This window comes from Anomaloglossus baeobatrachus, chromosome 5 (genome assembly GCF_048569485.1).
Source record: "Anomaloglossus baeobatrachus isolate aAnoBae1 chromosome 5, aAnoBae1.hap1, whole genome shotgun sequence".
Lineage (NCBI taxonomy): Eukaryota > Metazoa > Chordata > Amphibia > Anura > Aromobatidae > Anomaloglossus > Anomaloglossus baeobatrachus.
The window spans coordinates 548,351,186-548,372,361 of NC_134357.1; the positions used below are offsets into that span (position 1 = coordinate 548,351,186).

At 43.9% G+C, this 21,176-nt stretch overlaps 2 protein-coding genes across 2 annotated transcripts in view; both read left to right on the forward strand.

Annotated features, from left to right (window-relative positions):
* LOC142312961 (uncharacterized) overlaps positions 1-21,176 on the forward strand; it is a 142,550-nt gene that overhangs the window by 71,781 nt on the left and 49,593 nt on the right. The window lies entirely within an intron of this gene.
* LOC142312270 (oocyte zinc finger protein XlCOF29-like) lies at positions 8,701-9,108 on the forward strand. The gene is made up of 2 exons (XM_075351206.1): positions 8,701-8,778; positions 8,892-9,108. The coding sequence occupies exons 1-2, from the start codon at positions 8,701-8,703 to the stop codon at positions 9,105-9,107; spliced, it is 294 nt and encodes a 97-aa protein (XP_075207321.1). The 3' UTR covers position 9,108.

Here is a 21,176-nt window from a genome sequence, read left to right on the forward strand (position 1 = left end):
ATGCTGATTAAGCTCTGTGTAGTGTCTTTTCCTGCAGGGCTCCAGCTCCCCCTGGTGGTAGCCTAACATGAGCAGTTTCAGAAAATCTTAGTCTGTGTATGGGAGACTTAAAAGGTGACCAGAATATTGTAAAATAATAAAAATCACCACTGCTGCTTGGATTTCCCACTATTCTTTGTATTTTCCTTGTTGGTCCCAAAATTTGTGGTCCCTACAGCCAATCAGTTGCCAAAGCTGTGGCCAGCATACAGTGGGGAAAATAAGTATTTAATCCTCTGCCAATTTTGCAAATTTTCCCACCTTCAAAGGGTGGAGAGGTCTGTAATTTTTATTGCAAGTAACTTCAACTAAGGGGTACTTTGCACGTTGCGACATTGCTACTGCGATATCGTCAGGGTCAAATCGAAAGTGACACACATCCGGCACCTGTAACGACGTCGCAACGTGTAAAGCCTAGATGCGCTGATTTCATAATGTTGCACCATAGGAGGTACGATGTTGTTCCTCGTTCCTGCGGCAGCACACATCGCTGTGTGTGAAGCCGCAGGAGCGAGGAACATCTCCTTACCTGCCTCCACCGGCTATGTGGAAGGAAAGAGGTGGGCGGGATGTTTACGTCCCGCTCATCTCCGCCCCTCCGCTTCTATTGGCCGCCTGCCGTGTGACGTCGCTGTGACGCCGCACGACCCGCCCCCTTAGGAAGGAGGCGGGTTGCCGGCCAGAGCGACGTCGCAGGGCAGGTAAGTGTGTGTGAAGCTGCCATAGTGATAATGTTCGCTACGGCAGCTATCACAAGATATCGCATGTGCGACGGGGGCGGGTACTATCACGCTCGGCAACGCTAGCATCGGCTAGCGATGTTGCAACGTGCAAAGTACCCCTTAGACCAGACCTGGGCAAGGGGCGGCCCGCGGGCCACATCCGGCCCGCCTGCTCTCTGTGACTGGCCCGCCCGTCTTCAGCCGGTGCAGTGGAGCCGGGCTGCAGCGTGCCGAGCAAGGAGAGATCCTGTGCAGGTCCGTACAGTCAGTGCAGGCAGCGGAACGCAGGAGTCTTTCCTCTGTTCCCTGCCGGCACTAATTGTCAGTGACACACGCGCGCGCTCTGACGTTGTCAGTACTGCACTGCGTGTGTCATTTCAAAAGTTCCCGCCGGGCAGGAGAAGAAGCAGCACAGCAGACGGAATAATTCATCCTGCACTGTAGGACCTGCGATGATGTCACGCCCATGTGACTGTGTGGGAGGAGACACAGGATGCCGGGCAGAAAGCAAGATACTGAATCCTGAAGGAGATGTGGACACATGATGACTGGTAATGAGAAAAGAGGGGACATGAGGGGGAGGGGGGCTGCAGGGTGAGTGCATATGAGGGAAGATGGAGCTGCAGGGTGAGTGGCATATGAGGGAAGATGGAGCTGCAGGGTGAGTGGCATATGAGGGAAGATGGAGCTGCAGGGTGAGTGGCATATGAGGGAAGATGGAGGTGCAGGGTGAGTGGCATATGTGGGAAGATGGAGCTGCAGGGTGAGTGGCATATGAGGGAAGATGGAGTTGCAGGGTGAGTGGCATATGAGGGAAGATGGAGTTGCAGGGTGAGTGGCATATGAGGAAAGATGGAGTTGCAGGGTGAGTGGCATATGTGGGAAGATGGAGTTGTAGGGTGAGTGGCATATGAGGGAAGATGGAGCTGCAGGGTGAGTGGCATATGAGGGAAGATGGAGCTGCAGGGTGAGTGGCATATGAGGGAAGATGGAGTTGCAGGGTGAGTGCATATGTGGGAAGATGGAGTCGCAGGGTGAGTGGCATATGTGGGAAGATGGAGTTGCAGGGTGAGTGGCATATGAGGGAAGATGGAGTTGCAGGGTGAGTGGCATATGAGGGAAGATGGAGTTGCAGGGTGAGTGGCATATGAGGGAAGATGGAGTTGCAGGGTGAGTGGCATATGTGGGAAGATGGAGTTGCAGGGTGAGTGGCATATGAGGGAAGATGGAGTTGCAGGGTGAGTGGCATATGTGGGAAGATGGAGTTGCAGGGTGAGTGGCATATGTGGGAAGATGGAGTTGCAGGGTGAGTGCATATGAGGGAAGATGGAGTTGCAGGGTAAGTGGCATATGAGGGAAGATGGAGTTGCAGGGTGAGTGGCATATGTGGGCTGCAGAGTGACAGAAGGATGTGAAGGGGTGCAGAGTGTTTGAGAGGGGTAAGTTGGGGTACAGGCAGGGTGAAATATGTGGGCAGGGTGTGTGACATATGGGGGTGTAGTGTGTGTGATATGGGGGTGCAGGCTGTATGGGGTGTAGTGTGTGTGATATGGGGGTGCAGGCTGTATGGGGAGCAGGGTGTGTGACATATGGGGGTGTAGTATATTACAGGTGTGCTATATGGAGGTGTATATAGTGGTGTAGTATATGGGGGTATAGTGATGTAGTATATTACAGGTGTGCTATATGGAGGTGTAGTATATTACAGGTGTACTATATGGAGGTGTAGTATATTACAGGTGTACTATATGGAGGTGTAGTATATTACAGGTGTACTATATGGAGGCGTAGTATATTACAGGTGTGCTCTATGGAGGTGTAGTATATTACAGGTGTGCTCTATGGAGGTGTAGTATATTACAGGTGTGCTCTATGGAGGTGTAGTATATTACAGGTGTGCTATATGGAGGTGTAGTATATTACAGGTGTGCTATATAGGGGTGTAGTGATGTAGTATATTACAGGTGTGCTATATGGAGGTGTATATAGTGGTGTAGTATATGGTGGTATAGTGATGTAGTATATTACAGGTGTGCTATATGGAGGTGTAGTATATTACAGGTGTACTATATGGAGGTGTAGTATATTACAGGTGTACTCTATGGAGGCGTAGTATATTACAGGTGTGCTCTATGGAGGTGTAGTATATTACAGGTGTGCTCTATGGAGTTGTAGTATATTACAGGTGTGCTATATGGAGGTGTAGTATATTACAGGTGTGCTATATAGGGGTGTAGTGATGTAGTATATTACAGGTGTGCTATATGGAGGTGTAGTATATTACAGGTGTGCTATATGGAGGTGTAGTATATTACAGGTGTAGTATATGGGGTGTAGTGATGTAGTATATTACAGGTGTATATAGGGGTGTAGTGATGTAGTATATTACAGGTGTACTATATGGAGTTGTAGTATATTACAGGTGTGCTATATGGGGGTGTACTATATTACAGGTGTAGTATATGGGGTGTAGTGATGTAGTATATTACAGGTGTGCTATATGGAGGGGTAGTATATTACAGGTGTACTATATGGAGCTGTAGTATACTACAGGTGTGCTATATGGAGGGGTAGTATATTACAGGTGTACTATATGGAGGTGTAGTATATTACAGGTGTACTATATGGAGGTGTAGTATATTACAGGTGTACTATATGGAGGCGTAGTATATTACAGGTGTGCTCTATGGAGGTGTAGTATATTACAGGTGTGCTCTATGGAGGTGTAGTATATTACAGGTGTGCTCTATGGAGGTGTAGTATATTACAGGTGTGCTCTATGGAGGTGTAGTATATTACAGGTGTACTATATGGAGGCGTAGTATATTACAGTTGTGCTCTATGGAGGTGTAGTATATTACAGGTGTGCTCTATGGAGGTGTAGTATATTACAGGTGTGCTCTATGGAGGTGTAGTATATTACAGGTGTGCTCTATGGAGGTGTAGTATATTACAGGTGTGCTCTATGGAGGTGTAGTATATTACAGGTGTACTATATGGAGGTGTAGTATATTACAGGTGTACTATATGGAGGCGTAGTATATTACAGGTGTGCTCTATGGAGGTGTAGTATATTACAGGTGTGCTCTATGGAGGTGTAGTATATTACAGGTGTACTATATGGAGGTGTAGTATATTACAGGTGTACTATATGGAGGTGTAGTATATTACAGGTGTGCTCTATGGAGGTGTAGTATATTACAGGTGTGCTCTATGGAGGTATAGTATATTACAGGTGTGCTCTATGGAGGTGTAGTATATTACAGTTGTGCTCTATGGAGGTGTAGTATATTACAGGTGTGCTCTATGGAGGTGTAGTATATTACAGGTGTGCTCTATGGAGGTGTAGTATATTACAGGTGTGCTCTATGGAGGTGTAGTATATTACAGGTGTGCTCTATGGAGGTGTAGTATATTACAGGTGTACTATATGGAGGTGTAGTATATTACAGGTGTACTATATGGAGGCGTAGTATATTACAGGTGTGCTCTATGGAGGTGTAGTATATTACAGGTGTGCTCTATGGAGGTGTAGTATATTACAGGTGTACTATATGGAGGTGTAGTATATTACAGGTGTACTATATGGAGGTGTAGTATATTACAGGTGTACTATATGGAGGCGTAGTATATTACAGGTGTGCTCTATGGAGGTGTAGTATATTACAGGTGTGCTCTATGGAGGTGTAGTATATTACAGGTGTGCTCTATGGAGGTGTAGTATATTACAGGTGTGCTCTATGGAGGTGTAGTATATTACAGGTGTACTATATGGAGGCGTAGTATATTACAGGTGTGCTCTATGGAGGTGTAGTATATTACAGGTGTGCTCTATGGAGGTGTAGTATATTACAGGTGTGCTCTATGGAGGCGTAGTATATTACAGGTGTGCTCAATGGAGGTGTAGTATATTACAGGTGTGCTCTATGGAGTTGTAGTATATTACAGGTGTACTATATGGAGGTGTAGTATATTACAGGTGTACTATATAGGGGTGTAGTGTTGTAGTATATTACAGGTGTGCTATATGGAGGTGTAGTATATTACAGGTGTGCTATATGGAGGTGTAGTATATTACACGTGTATATAGGGGTGTAGTGATGTAGTATATTACAGGTGTATATAGGGGTAGTGAACTGAAACACGTGTCGGGAGCCTTATCACCATCAGCGGGAATCTACTCATTGTAAGTAAATAGATTGTTTTTTATGGCTGCTCTCCTGTGTATTATCTAGCGGTTAGCTCCGGTCCATATTGACTGATCGTATCTATTGATGTAAATACGTTTAGTGTTAGATAGGGAGCTACTATTAACCAGGTGAGAGTTATATACACCCACATGGTCATAGTGACACCTAGTGGCGTCCCGTATAATGACTACTTTATGAACCTTGAGTTGTAACCATGAATGAGATGGGGGACTCTGTACTTTTGCATGCTTTTAGGTTCTCCAATATAAAATATATGGTTATCTATGTATCCTTGGCATATATGTATATATCATAAGGATTGTGCTATTGGATTTGTATATGTACATGATATTAATTGGAGTGCCTTGTATGTACAGGTACTAGAGTCCTCCCTTTGAATATTGCATACAAGTTGCAGGAATGCGCAGCCTTATGTAATGAATTGTATTGACTGAACTATGATATTTCCCGCTGTATGTATACATTGGCGTATGATTTTTCTGCCCACACTCACACTTGTTGTATTTATATGAAAAATACATAATAAAATATTAATAAAAAGTACATTGTACTGTAATTCCTGTCTATTGGTCTTCTGGGCTTTTATGATCGCTTTTTTCTCTCTTTTTTTCCTTAACATGTCCTGCGATTTTTGCCCATAATCATTCAAGTCCTAATTATCATGATTGACCTTATTCTAGTGTCTTAATATGAATAATACATCACAACTTGCTCTTTTTTATATAGGGGTGTAGTGATGTAGTATATTACAGGTGTACTATATGGAGTTGTAGTATATTACAGGTGTGCTATATGGGGGTGTACTATATTACAGGTGTAGTATATGGGGTGTAGTGATGTAGTATATTACAGGTGTGCTATATGGAGGTGTAGTATATTACAGGTGTGCTATATGGAGGTGTAGTATATTACAGGTGTAGTATATGGGGTGTAGTGATGTAGTATATTACAGGTGTATATAGGGGTGTAGTGTAGTATATTACAGGTGTACTATGTGGAGTTGTAGTATATTACAGGTGTGCTATATGGAGGTGTACTATATTACAGGTGTAGTATATGGGGTGTAGTGATGTAGTATATTACAGGTGTGCTATATGGAGGTGTAGTATATTACAGGTGTGCTATATGGAGGTGTACTATATTACAGGTGTAGTATATGGGGTGTAGTGATGTAGTATATTACAGGTGTAGTATATAGGGGTGTAATGATGTAGTATATCGGAGGTGTATTATATAGTGGTGTAGTATAATACAGGTGTATATGGGGGTGTAGTATATTACAGGTATATGGAGGGAGTGTAGTATAATACAGGTGTAGTATATAGGGGTGTAGTTTATTACAGGTGTAGTATATGGAGGGGGTGTAGTGATGTAATATATTGGGTAGAACTGAGGTAATTATATTAGTCCGGCCCTCTAAACCAATCCCAATTTCTCATGCGGCCCCATGGGAAAATTAATTGCCCACCCCTGCCTTAGACAGACAAAATAAATTTTAATCCAGAAAATCACATTGTATGACTTTTAAATAACATAATTTTGCTCTTTATTGCATGAAATAAGTATTTGATACAATAGAAAAATAGAACTTAATATTTGGTAGAAACCTTTGTTTGCAATTACAGAGGTCAGACATTTCCTGTAGCTCTTGACCAGGTTTGCACACACTGCAGCAGGGATTTTGATCTACTCCTCCTTACAGATCTGCTAGGTTTCAGATCTGTCGCTGAGCAATATGGAGTCTCAGTTCCCTCCAAAAATGTTCTATTGGTTTTGGGTCTGGAAACTGGCTACGCCACTCCAGAACCTTGAAATCCTTCTTACGGAGCCATTCCTTAGTGCCCTGGCTGTGTGTTTCGGGTCATTGTCATGCTGAAAGACCCAACCACGACCCATCGTCAATACACTTGCTGATGAGGGAAGGAGGTTGTTGGCAAAAATTGCACAATGTATGACCCCATCCATCCTCCTTTCAATATGATGCAGTCGTCCTGTACCCTTTGCAGAAAAGCACTGTGAAAGTATGATGTTTCCACCCCCATGCTTCACATTTGGGATGGTGTTCTCGGGGTTGTACTCATCCTACTTGTTCCTGGCAAGTGGAGTTGATCTCAAAAAGTTCTATTTTGGTCTCCTATGCTCACATGACCTTCTCCCATGCCTTCTCTGGATCATCCAGATGGTCATTGGGAAACTTCAAACGGGCCTGTACATCTGCTGGCATGAGTGGGGGACCTTGCATGCCCTTAATCCATGACAGAATAGTGTGTTACTAAAGGTAATCTTTAAGACTGTTGTCCCAGCTCTCTTCACGTCATTGACCAGGTCCTCCAATGTAGTTCTGCATTGATTCCTGAACTTTCTCTGAATCATCCTTACTCCATGAGGTAAGATATTGCATAGAGCCCCAGACCTAGTAAGAATGACAGTCATGTTGTGTTTCTTACATTTTCTAATAATTGTGCCAACAGTTGTTGCCTCCTCACCAAGCTGTTTGCCTATTGTCTTGTAGCCCAACACAGCCTTGTGCAGGTCTACAATTGTGTGCCTGGTGTCCTTAGCAGCTCTTTTGTCTTGTCCATGGTGGAGAGGTTGGAGTGTGATTGATTGATTGAGTGGGTGGACAGATGTCTTTTATATAGTAATGAGTTCAAAAAGGTGCAATTAATACAGGTAAGGCTACTTTCACACTTGCGGTGGACGGCTTCCGTTGCTATCCGCAGCCTTGAGGAATTACGGTAACCGTTGCAGGAGTCCGTTGTATTCCTCATAGACTTCTATTAGCTACGGATAGCCACGGATGGTCTTGCATTGCATCCGTCCCGCGGCGCATCAGTTGTTTTGACGCTGACCGCAAGTGACCGTCGGGCGGATGGAACGCTGCATGTAGCGTTTTTCTGTGCTTGGTGGAGTGTCAAAAAAACGCAACCTGCAGGAATCCGTTGGCATCCGTTGTTTTTATAATGGATGCCTATGGTGGCGGATTTCGTTAGAATCCGTCATTTGATGGATTCCGTTAACGCAACCGTCTTTACACAACTGCGCATGCTCAGATGTGTAAAGTCAAGGAAAAAAAACCTATAGCGGATTGCGTTATTTTGTACGATCTGTAGCATCCGTTGTGCCACTATATGCAACGCATCCGTTGCATCTGTCACACAACGCAATGCTACGGATCCCGTCCAACGCAAGTGTGAAACTAGCCTAAAGAGTGCAGAGTAAGAGGTACTTATAGAAAAATAACAGGTCTGTGAGAGCCAGAATTCTTGCTTGTTGGTAGGCGATCAAATACTTATTTCATGCAATAAAAATACAAATTTCAAAATCATACAATGTGATTTTAAGGATTTTTTTTTCCATTCTGTCTGTCACAGTTGAAGTTACCTACGATAAAAATTACAGACCTCTTCATTCTTTGTAGGTGGGAAAATGAGCAAAATTGGCAGTGAATCAAATACTTATTTTTGTCACAGTAGCCAGTGATTGGGAGCATGGAGGAGATGTCTCAGTCAGCAATTCAGTTTATGTTCCAGTCTGTATGAGACGAAAGAATACAACACGTTATATCTCCTGACATGTTCCTCTTTATTGTCTACACTAATTGTGTTATTACACCGAATTCTTTATGATTTTACATTATCACCTTTTCCGCATTCCGGTCCTTTCAATATTGGATCCTCTCAGTGGAGATCTGCTATATAAGAGAATTTTTTTTATTTACTTCAAGGATGGATATGGACATGGACAAGATGTCAGAAAGGATTTTACACCTCACCCTAGAGATCCTCTTCTGGCTTACTGGAGAGGTGAGACATTACGTCGCTCTTATTTATGGGACTAACAGATGGACAGAACTGGAGAGGTGAGGACTCTGGAAATGTCTGTAGTGAGATTTATTACTGTGTCTCTCCATAACCAGGATTACACAGTAGTGAAGAAGACCTCTAGTGATCGCTGTCAGGCCCCTGTGTCTGAGGGATGGGGAAGACCCCTGAGCCCAATAACGGGGCCTTCACCTCACCCCCCGATACTTGAGGACATCAATGACCAGAAGATCTTAGAACTCAACTACAAGATGATTGAGCTGCTGACTGGAGAGGTGACACTGCTGGGACATTATACAGTAACGCTATGAAGGGATCGGGGGATGATGGTATCATTGTATGTGTCAGGTTCCTATAAGGTGTCAGGACGTCACCGTCTATTTCTCCATGGAGGAGTGGGAGTATTTAGAAGGACACAAAGATCTGTACAAGGACGTCATGATGGAGGTTCCCCAGCCCCTCACATCACCAGGTAATAGACAGGACTAAATACACACGGCCTATAATTATCTGTATGTAAGGAATGAATTCAGTCCCTGTATGTGTCTCCTCCAGTTCTATCTAGTAAGAGGACAACACCAGAGAGATGTCCCCGTCCTCTTCTTCCACAGGACTGTAAACAAGAAGATCCCGATGTTCCTCAGGATCATCAGGTAGATGGAGAGAAGGTGCCATGAAATCTCCCTATGATGTGTAGACGGCTGTGAAGATCTTGTGCTCAGTCTTATATTCTATGTTTGAGGCTACATTCACATGACCGTTCCGTTTTTGCGGGCCGCAAAAAGCGGTCCGTTTTTTTCACGGATGCATCCGTGTGGCATCCGTGTGACATCCATTCCGTTCTGTATATGGCCCGTGTGTCATCCGTGTGCCTTCCCTTTTTTTGAGGACCGCAAAAAACGGAAGCAGCAAGAAAGATAAATAGATGAGTAGATATAGAGATGGATAGATAGATATAGAGACAGAGAGATAGAGGGATGAATGAATGAATAGAGAGATAGATGAAAAAGACATATATAATGTCCTATTCCCTGCATATTCTAAGCTGGCACCCTTTTGTGACATCATGTGGCACTATAGGGTGCTTAGCCTTGTATTTAGCCAAAAAATAAATAATTAAAAAAAAAAATGACGTGGGGTCCCCCCTATATTTTGTAGCCAGCTAGGGTTAAGCAAACGCCTGCAGCCTGCAAACCACAGCTGGCAGCTTCACCTTGGCTGGTAATCCAAAACAGATGACACCCCACACTTATTTTAAATTAAATAAATAATTTAAAACAAAAAACACGGGATCCCCGGCCCCCAATTGCATCACCAGCCAAGGTAAAGTGGAAAGCTGTGGTCTGGTATTCTCAGACTGTGGAGGTCCACTGTTATTGGACACTCCCCAGCCTAAAAATAGCAGGCTACAGCCGCCCCAGAAGTGGCGCATCCATTAGATGTGCCAATCCTGGTGCTTTGCCCCAACTCATCCCGTTGCCCTGGTGCAGTGTCAAACGGGGTAATATATGGGGTTGATGACAGATGTGTAATGTCACCTGGCATCAAGCCCTGGGGTTAGTGATGTCACACGTCTATCAGATACCCGACATCAGTAACCCAGTCAGTAATAAAACAAAAATTGACAACAAAAAAAGTTTTATTTGAAAAAACACTCCCCAAACCATTCCTTCTTTCAACAATTTATTGAAAAGAACAATCAAATCCGGGTCCGGCGTAATCCAATAAGGGGGTCCCACGACGATCGATACCATAGTCACTGTCTTAGTCAATGAAGAACAGAATGTTCCCAATTGGCTGGGGGAACAGTGCAGTGACCTGAGCTAACATCAATAGGTCAGCCCTGGTCACTGCAGGGGATGACGAGCGCTGCTCTCGGGAGGTTAGATGAGATCATTACCTGCTGTGAAGATCTCCTGTACTCCTGACATCAGCGCTGTCACTGCCTTCTATGCCCGCTGCATTCTCAGCAAAGAATCGCGGGAGCCCATGACGTCACCGCTAGCGACAGTCTCGGGCCGCCTGCGAGACGTGACGTGAGAACGTGACGGGCTTAGAAGTCAGTGACAGCGCTGATGTCGGGAGAGAAGAAGATCGTCACAGCAGGTAATGATCTCATCTAACCTCCTGACAGCAGCACTCATCATCCCCGTGGCTGCCTGCACTGCAGTGTGAGAATCTGCTGATACTGCAGTGCGGACAGACACTGATACACTGCAGGGCGGTAAGCCGCGGGGCTCTCAGGGAGCGGGACACAGACTGCACGGGCACCCGACAGAGGTCAAATGGAAGTGCTTCCGTGCGGCTTCCGGGGATTTTGCTGGCCCATTGACTTGCAATGAGTCACGGTCCGTTATTACGGAACAGAATAGGACATGTTCCATAATAACGGAACGGACATACGGCATCCGATGTGTTTTTTTGTAGGATCGGATGCATACGGAAGTTCTTCCGTGTGCCATCCGATCCTGCACAAAAGACATTGAAAAGATGGTCCTGTCCATGGGTCCGCAAAAAAACAGGAACTGACCAGGACAAACGGAATGGTCATGTGAATGAGCCCTTATCCTTGTGTAATGAGAACAATGCAGATGGCAGGATTAGAGCTGATCATAGATGTGACTTCTCCATCTGTCTGTGACTTTTTCAATATTTGTTTCAGGGTGAAGATCTGACCCTTATTAATACTTCAGAGACATATATTAGGGGAGATGAGTGGTGTAAAGAGGAGATTCCTACATATGACTACCCAGGTGAGCAGTGACCACTAAATGCAGAGAAGTCACAGATTCTTCTTAGTCATCTGTTGTGGCTGCTTTATAGGTGGTATAGGCTGGTCATATCACAATCAAGTGATCACCAGTTTGCTGCTAGATCACAACATTTTCTTCAAGCTGGAATTGTTCAAATTACTTTGGGCAGTGAATGCACTTGCATAAGCTTCTATGGCGCTTACAACCTGGAAGATGCACCTACCTCCTGGAATTAGAAGATGCTCACCCTTAACTGCCCAGATCTGTAAACTTCAAATGCAAATGACAGCGTATGTAGAATGTGCTGACAAGTTAGAAAATCACTTTGAAGAGGGGAGCAAGGTGCTGGCCGGCAGCGCTTCCCTTGACTTCATCAAATGGGTGTTGTGCATGTGTTCCGCCCCAGCTGAGGGGTGCGACAGTTACTTGTGCCTTCAATGGCTCCTCCTCCATCCGTCACCATCATAGAGAACGTTTTTGGGCAACACACCACAGAGAACAGGTTTTTTTTTAACTCAAACTTTAACTTCCTTTATTCAGCATTCATTCTTCGTAAGAGACATCTTCACAGTAAATGTAAATGTTCTCAATCTTCATTAGAAACAACTTCACAATAACCTTCCTAGGACAGACATGCGACTTTACCTTGTGTTACCATTCTGCTGCCGTTGCTCAACAGAGTAACTTCTGTCCAACCCTCGCCCTGGGTAACATTCTTCCAGCAGCCGAGTCTGACATGTATAGTCCCCGTCTTTTGCAACCGTGCCTGTAGGACACAATGGAGGATACCTCCTAAGGTCTGGGCAAACCCTGATCCAGAGTTCATGATCTCAGGACCTCCGACCTCCTGTGCAGAACACTACTGCATATTCACTGATCTGAACTGAACTCCTAGGCTACTACTGTATCAATATCCAACTTGCTGAAACCTGCACTTAGTATTGCACCTAATAACACACTACCATTGCTTCCCCTCCTGCACATTTCCCGATGGTGCACTAAGTTTTATCTAAAACATTCTCCATTGTTATTCATATAGGTAGTACAATTTGTAGCTTACTGCATATCATTCTACTTAACATTCTTATACTTTACACTTTATACTTTATGAGTACACTCCTGTAATAAAACACCTTATATAAAACACATTACACTCTATACACTAAAACATCTTAGAGAGCCAGCTAGGTAAAAATAGAGTAGGGAAATTCGCTGCAATATCTTTAAATGTACATTTACATTTATATGAGCACAATATACAGTAAGTAGGAGTGGGTCAATCTGTCCATATCCTACAACTTGAAGAAAAATATTATGATCGGCCTCTAAGAGAAAGTGGAGGGTGATGACACTGTTACATCCTTAGATTCCTGATATCTTATTGAATAAATCTACCTTCTCTCCCTTCTGTGCTGCTGAATGTGCTCATATGGTCCATACAACACCAGGTCCAGAATTTCTGGCCAAAGTTTGCATTTATTATTGACAGCATTAAATGTACAGTGAAAGCCAAGCGTTTTACAATAACAACAAAGTTTCCCTTTATTCTGACTTTTCATTTTATTTTAAAATCAATTAACTATTTTGGCTCCCACAGTCCCCAGACCTCAACCCAATCAAACGCTTGTGGGTAGAGTTAAAGAAAAAGCTGTATAAGGACCCAAGTGAGCCGACCAGTATGCACTAACATTGGGAATGTGTAGAAGACAGTTGGGTTCAGATTTCAGTTGAGACACGCTTGAATCAAATCGAGAACATGCAGAGAAGGCAGTGTTGAAAGCCTAAGGAGATTTACAAAATACTAGCTTAATAATAATAGAAATTAACATTTTAGATGCTTAGGAGGAAAACCGTAAGAACGCATTCACATGACAAGAATCTGTATGGATTAGATGCAAGTAAAATTTAATAGATGCAAGTAAAATTTATGTAAGAGATAGCCAAAATGATTGTCTATAAAATGAAGGTAATTTCACGCTCAAAGCTGCAGTGGATGGTGAGATGTGGAGCCTGAAAGTCAAAAGTTCAAAACATTGTTACCTTTTTGGTTGTCACTTTAAAACACAGTGGAATGCAAAAAATTTTCATGACGGAGCACCCAGAAGTCACTGGAAGATCCGTAATAAAATCCATAGCTATATACTGCCCTTGAGCCGAAGGAACGGGAAGTAAAAGAAGCAGGCCATACAGTCATTGCTTTGGAGTTTTGTTCTGAGTCAAAGAAGGCCAAGCAGAAACAAATTCTAGAATGTCCCTCCTCATGGATGGCCACCAGTAATGATGAGAGATGAGCTGAAAAGTTTTTTTCTGCCCAGCATGGCAAGTTATTTTAGGAGAGTGACCCCACAACAAAACTTTCTTTTTATCAGGCTCCGACATAAATGTCTTCCCTGCAGAAATTTGGGACAATTCCACCTGTGCCAGAGCAATCATCTTGGTCAGCTCAATAATATGTTGGAGCTCTTCCTCCTGGTCAGGCGGTAAGAGGAACCTAGAGAGGGCATCTGCCTTGATTTTTTTTTTTTTTGTCCACTGAACGAAAATGGAGGATGAAGTTAAAATGAACAAAGAACAGAGACCGTCTAGCTTGTCGCAGATTCATCCTCTGTGCAGGCCGCAGGTAGGCAAGGTTCTTATGAATAGCCCCCTTGATCAGGTACTGCCATTCCTCCAAAGCCATTTTAATTGCCAACAATTCTCGATCCCAAATGGAATTGTTGTGCTCTGAAATAGTGATGACTGTGCTCTACCATGCTCAGGTGTTCGGTACTTGTTCAGAGCAGTTGGATGCTCACATGGACACAACCAGAGCACTCGAGTATAATGGAAGTCATTGGCGGACTCAAGCATTTTACCAGAAGATTTCCTGGAAGAAATGCTGGAGTCCCTAATTGACTTCCGCTATATTTGGGGGCTCGAGTCGTGCCCAGTTGAGCCGCCAACTGCTCTTAATAAGTAATGAGCACCCGAGAATAGTAGTGCTCACTCATTCCTACTCAGGAGCAGAGAAGGCCTTGGAGAAGGCATGCACTTCCAGAAAGCATTGCTTATTAATGTTGGGCTTATGAAGCACAGGAGCAGAGGAGAAGGCTTGTTTTAAGGAAAGAAATACAGTCTCTGCCTCTGTACTCCAAATTTGTGGATTAGCACCCTTATGGATCACTGCTGAAGACGGAGTGGCCAGAGATGAAAAAAGAGTAATAAACTGAGGTAGTAGTTCGATAATCCTAAGAACCTCTTTAGTGCCAGAAGAGAGAGGCCATTTGAGAATTGCAGAAATATTTTTCAGGATCCATCCTAAGTCCATTATCCGAAATTATATAACCTTGAAAGGGGAGACAGGATTGATTGAAGACACACTTCTCAAACTTGGCATATAGCCAATTCTCCCTAGGTAATTGCAAAACTTAGCAGACATTCTTTCTGTAAGCAATCAGGTCTAGGGAGAAAAGCAAGATATTGCCAAGGTAAACCACCACTTTAAAAAAAAAAAAGATGGAGGTCTACGTCCCGGTTTAGATTTTTGGGAGCTGAATCAAATTACCATCAGTGACCCTTATCCTCTCCTGCTCATCCCTGATTTATGTAATCAGATTGTTGGCGCTAAATGGTTCTCCAATTTGGATCTCTCGGGAGCTTATAATCTGATTAGAATCAGAGAAGAGGATGAGTGGAAAACGCCTTAGGGTAAGTTCACACAGTGCGTTTTTCGCGGCGTTTTTACGCGTTTTTCGGGTGCGTTTTTACTCAGAAAACTGCATGACTTTGCTTCCCCAGTAAAGTCTATGAGTTTTCATTTTTGCTGTCTGCACACAGCGGTTTTTTTAGCTGCGTTTTTGTGGTGCCCAAAAAAACGCAGCATGTCAATTATTCCAGCGTTTTTCACCACGTTTTTCATCCATTGAGTGCAATGGGATGTTGAAAAACGCAATGAGAAATGCAAATTGCAAATATAGCTGCGTTTTAGTGCGTTTTTATGACTAAAAGCGCAGCTATAAACGCAAGGGGTGGGTACTATAGTGACATGTACAGGAAGAGGATTCCTTCTGTCAGTAAACACAGAAGCGTGAATCCTCCCGGTACCGCCACCGCTACTTCCATTTCCTGCCCTGTGCCATGTCAGCTCCCGTGCGGCGCCATGTACGGGTGGGAGATGGAAGCGGCTGCTAAATCAAAAGTGAACAGTAGAAAAATGTCATACTCACCTGTCTGCAGACTCCCGATGCCATGTCCGCTCCCAGCTCTTCTTCCCGGTACCGCCACCCCCGCTCCGGCTGTGTGCCGGCTCCCAGGCACGTACGATGGCTGCAGGACCTGGCGGTGGATCACCTGATGTAGTCACCTGACGCATCTGCTGATCGTAAGTCTCGCGGTGACGCCGCCTTTTTACAGCCAGCCGGGCGATCAGCTGATGCCGTCAGGAGACTTCATCAGATGATTACCGGCAGCTCCGTGTGTAGTGTTTTTTCTGGGGGGGGTTTTGCACCGATGCCTCAGCCTAGACTGTACAGCAAGCGGCGAGTGACTGATTCCCCGGCGCTTGCAGTCAGTTCATGACAGCTGCAGACATCCCGGGCTAATCTCCAGAGTTCAGGTGAGAGCACCGGAGATTAGCCCGGGATGTCTGCAGCTGTCATGAACTGACTGCAAGTGCCGGAGAATCAATCACTGGCCGCTCTCTGTACTTTCTCGGTTGCACGCCGGAGCTCAGGTGAGAGCTCCGGAGTGCAGTGCAGGTACCTGAATCCAGACCTGGCATTACTGGAGTTTCCTCCGGTAGCCAGTCCAACGCTGCACTGAAGTGTGGATTATTTTTTTTTATTTGCACTGATGCATTAGCTGATTGTATAACCGGCTTTTATACAATCAGCTGCAGTGTCATGTGATTCACATCCTTGATCCTGACACATCATCTGATCGCTTTGCCTTCCAGCAAACCGATCAGATGATATTGGATCCGGATTGGACGGCGCGGGACCCTTGACCCAGGATTACTGCGGAGGGGGGTTCTTTATTTCAATAAAGATGGAGTCACTAATTGTGTTGTGTTTTATTTCTAATAAAAATATTTTTCTGTGTGTTGTGTTTTTTTTTTATCTTTACTAGAAATTTATGGTGGCGTGACACCATGAATTTCGGGCTTAGGGTCAGTTTATAATATACAGCTAGCCCTAACCCCATTATTACCCAGCGAGCCACCCTGCATCAGGGCAGCTGGAAGAATTGGATACAACGCCAGAAGATGGCGCTTATATGAAAGCGCCATTTTCTGGGGCGGCTGCGGAGTGCAATTCGCAGCAGGGGTGCCCAGAAAACTTGGGCACCCTGAGCTGCGGATTCCAATCCCTAGCTGCCTAGTTGTACCTGGCTGGACACAAAAATTGGGCGAAGCCCACGTCATTTTGTTTTTTTAATTACTTCATGAAATTCATGAAATAATTAAAAAAAAGGGCTTCCCTATATTTTTGGTTCCCAGCTGGGTACAAATAGGCAGCTGGGGGTTGGGGGCAGCCCGTACCTGCCTGCTGTACCTGGCTAGCATACAAAAATATGGCGAAGCCCACGTCATTTTTTTGGGGGGGATCAAAAAAATCCTGCATACAGTCCTGTATGGAGGATGCTGAGCCTTGTAGTTCGACAGCTGCTGTCTGCTCTCCTGCATACACTATTGAATGGAGGATGCTGAGCCTTGTAGTTTGACAGCTGCTGTCTGCTCTCCTGCATACACTATTGGATGGAGGATGCTGAGCCTTGTAGTTTGACAGCTGCTGTCTGCTCTCCTGCATACACTATTGGATGGAGGATGCTGAGCCTTGTAGTTCTGCTCCCCCTGCCTCTCCCTCCAGCATACAATCCTTGATGGAGCATGCTGAGCCTTATAGTTCTGCAGCTGTCTGCTCTCCTGCATACACTAGTGGAGAATGAAGAACATATTGAAGAAGGAAATGACATCAGACCTTTTTTCTTTTTTTTCAACAATTTGTAATGGCATTGTTCACTGATAAAAAAAACGCATAAAAACGCAGTAAGCAAAAATGTAGCAAAACGCGACAAAAAACGCACCAAAACGCGGTAAAAACGCAGTGTGTGAACTTAGCCTTGAGATGCCAGAAGGGCATTATGAAAATTTAGTCGTGCCTTTTGGAAGGACGAATGATTCCGTCGCTTTTCAACACATTGTCGATTACATTTTCCGTGACCTGGTAGGAAGATTTGTGGTGGTATATATATATATCTATATATATATATATATATATATATAGATATATATATATACAGTTAGGTCCAGAAATATTTGGACAGTGACACAAGTTTTGTTATTTTAGCTGTTTACAAAAACATGTTCAGAAATACAATTAAATATATAATATGGGCTGAAAGTGCACACTCCCAGCTGCAATATGAGAGTTTTCACATCCAAATCGGAGAAAGGGTTTAGGAATCATAGCTCTGTAATGCATAGCCTCCTCTTTTTAAAGGGACCAAAAGTAATTGGACAAGGGACTCTAAGGGCTGCAATTAACTCTGAAGGCGTCTCCCTCGTTAACCTGTAATCAATGAAGTAGTTAAAAGGTCTGGGGTTGATTACAGGTGTGTGGTTTTGCATTTGGAAGCTGTTGCTGTGACCAGACAACATGCGGTCTAAGGAACTCTCAATTGAGGTGAAGCAGAACATCCTGAGGCTGAAAAAAAAGAACAAATCCATCAGAGAGATAGCAGACATGCTTGGAGTAGCAAAATCAACAGTCGGGTACATTCTGAGAAAAAAGGAATTGACTGGTGAGCTTGGGAACTCAAAAAGGCCTGGGCGTCCACGGATGACAACAGTGGTGGATGATCGCCGCATACTTTCTTTGGTGAAGAAGAACCCGTTCACAACATCAACTGAAGTCCAGAACACTCTCAGTGAAGTAGGTGTATCTGTCTCTAAGTCAACAGTAAAGAGAAGACTCCATGAAAGTAAATACAAAGGGTTCACATCTAGATGCAAACCATTCATCAATTCCAAAAATAGACAGGCCAGAGTTAAATTTGCTGAAAAACACCTCATGAAGCCAGCTCAGTTCTGGAAAAGTATTCTATGGACAGATGAGACAAAGATCAACCTGTACCAGAATGATGGGAAGAAAAAAGTTTGGAGAAGAAAGGGAACGGCACATGATCCAAGGCACACCACATCCTCTGTAAAACATGGTGGAGGCAACGTGATGGCATGGGCATGCATGGCTTTCAATGGCACTGGGTCACTTGTGTTTATTGATGACATAACAGCAGACAAGAGTAGCCGGATGAATTCTGAAGTGTACCGGGATATACTTTCAGCCCAGATTCAGCCAAATGCCGCAAAGTTGATCGGACGGCGCTTCATAGTACAGATGGACAATGACCCCAAGCATACAGCCAAAGCTACCCAGGAGTTCATGAGTGCAAAAAAGTGGAACATTCTGCAATGGCCAAGTCAATCACCAGATCTTAACCCAATTGAGCATGCATTTCACTTGCTCAAATCCAGACTTAAGACGGAAAGACCCACAAACAAGCAAGACCTGAAGGCTGCGGCTGTAAAGGCCTGGAAAAGCATTAAGAAGGAGGAAACCCAGCGTTTGGTGATATCCATGGGTTCCAGACTTAAGGCAGTGATTGCCTCCAAAGGATTCGCAACAAAATATTGAAAATAAAAATATTTTGTTTGGGTTTGGTTTATTTGTCCAATTACTTTTGACCTCCTAAAATGTGGAGTGTTTGTAAAGAAATGTGTACAATTCCTACAATTTCTATCAGATATTTTTGTTCAAACCTTCAAATTAAACGTTACAATCTGCACTTGAATTCTGTTGTAGAGGTTTCATTTCAAATCAAATGTGGTGGCATGCAGAGCCCAACTCGCGAAAATTGTGTCACTGTCCAAATATTTCTGGACCTAACTGTATATATATATATATATATATATTATACCATATATATGATATTTTGATTTACTCGTCGGATCTTAAAACACATCAGGTACACGTCAGACAAGTGTTATAGGTATTACGTGTTACACAGTTTGCCAAACTAGAAGATTATGTATTCGCTGTGCAGGAGTTGCAATTGTTGGGTTTCCTGGTGTCATCTGCTGGTTTCCAGATGGCTGCAGATAAGGGCCGTGAGATTCTGGAGTGTGATTCTCCTTAAAATCTAAAAGCACTACAAAACTTTCTGGGGTTTGCTAATTATTATAAGAAGTTCATTCTGAACTTCTTGGCGATTGTCAAACCCCTAACGGATGTGACTAAGAAAGGTACGGCTTTTTTGAGGTCGTTCAACCTCACCCGCTGAGTATTTTCTTGCTTTGCTATACGATCTGTGTTCGTCCAACCTCATGTCTCGCAACCATTTATTGTTGAGGTTGATGTGTGTGAGGTGGGGGTGTTTGAGCGGTGTTATCTCAGGGGCCGTTTGCTAGTAAGTGGCATCCATACACCTTTTTCTTAAAGAAGTTATCACTGGCCGAAAGGAACTACAATCTTCGTAGTTGGAAATGGTTGGCCACTAAACTGGCATTTAAGGAATGGCGTAATTATTAAGAGGGGGCAGTTGACCTTGTCACAGTGATTACCAATCATAAAAATCTTCTGTACCTGAATCTGCTAAGTGCCTTAATACTAGCTAGGTGGTCCTTATTTTTTCCCAGGAATAAATTTGTGGTTACCTATCGTTTCATGGTCAAAAATGTCAAAGCTGATGCTTTGTGTAGAGGTTTCCTGAGGGAGGTAGCTCATTTTACTCTGTCTCTATTTTACAGGAAGTTCTGAGCTTGAGGGTGACTTAGTTAGTTGCAGGAATTGTCCCCACTTCCCTCTTCCTTTCACAAGAGCCTTCCATCTCTACAATTCCTGCTGTTATCTCTGTGTTGTGCCACACACTGAGTGTCTGTACCCTATGGCGTGACAGGCAGTCTCCCAATCAGGCCCTAGGCTTGGAATTTTCCTTGCTTTGTGGGACAAAATGAATGAGATGTTCCATGCTTCCGCAGTAAAAGCATAGTCCCTTGGCATAACGTATTTCCTGTCATTGCTGGGTTAACTTAACATGGTCGACCTGCATCAGATCAGGAACAGTAGCAGTATACTGGGAAGTGAACGGATTCTAAAAAGATGGAACTAGGCGCAGAAGTCTTATCTTGTGTGTCATATATCTGATCCATTCCTGGAATCTGAGATAAATCCAGGTAGACAAGGAGATGAGATCATCAAGGATGGTGAGGGTATCATGACCAGCCAATTCATTCTTGAGCCTCATGAACAAACATTCCCAAAAGGCAGCGACCAACACCTCATTATTCCATCTTAGTTGGGGGAAAAGGGTACAGAATTGTATTGTGTATTGTCCCACAGTCTGGCTACCCTGATGCAGACAGAGAAGGGAGGATGCTGCAGAAAAAAACACGACCCTGCTCATAAGCCTCTGCGGAAGGACCCCAAGAAGACCTGAGTGTCCGAGGTAATAGGGTCTCTTCTCTTCCATAGTGGGTTGATCCAGGCAAGAGCCTCTTCTCCCAGATGGGACATTAAAAAGGCCACTGATTGAGGAACCTTTGGCATAGTTTAAGGTCACAGTCAATTTAGATTGGAGCAAAGAAACATG

What these genes read in the sequence shown, in the direction of transcription:
- LOC142312270 (XM_075351206.1), top strand. Translation starts at nt 8,701, where the DNA reads ATGGATATGGACATGGACAAGATGTCAGAAAGGATTTTACACCTCACC. An exon ending in TCTTCTGGCTTACTGGAGAG is followed by an intron (nt 8,779 to 8,891) that starts GTGAGACATTAC and finishes CTCCATAACCAG; the next exon opens with GATTACACAGTAGTGAAGAA.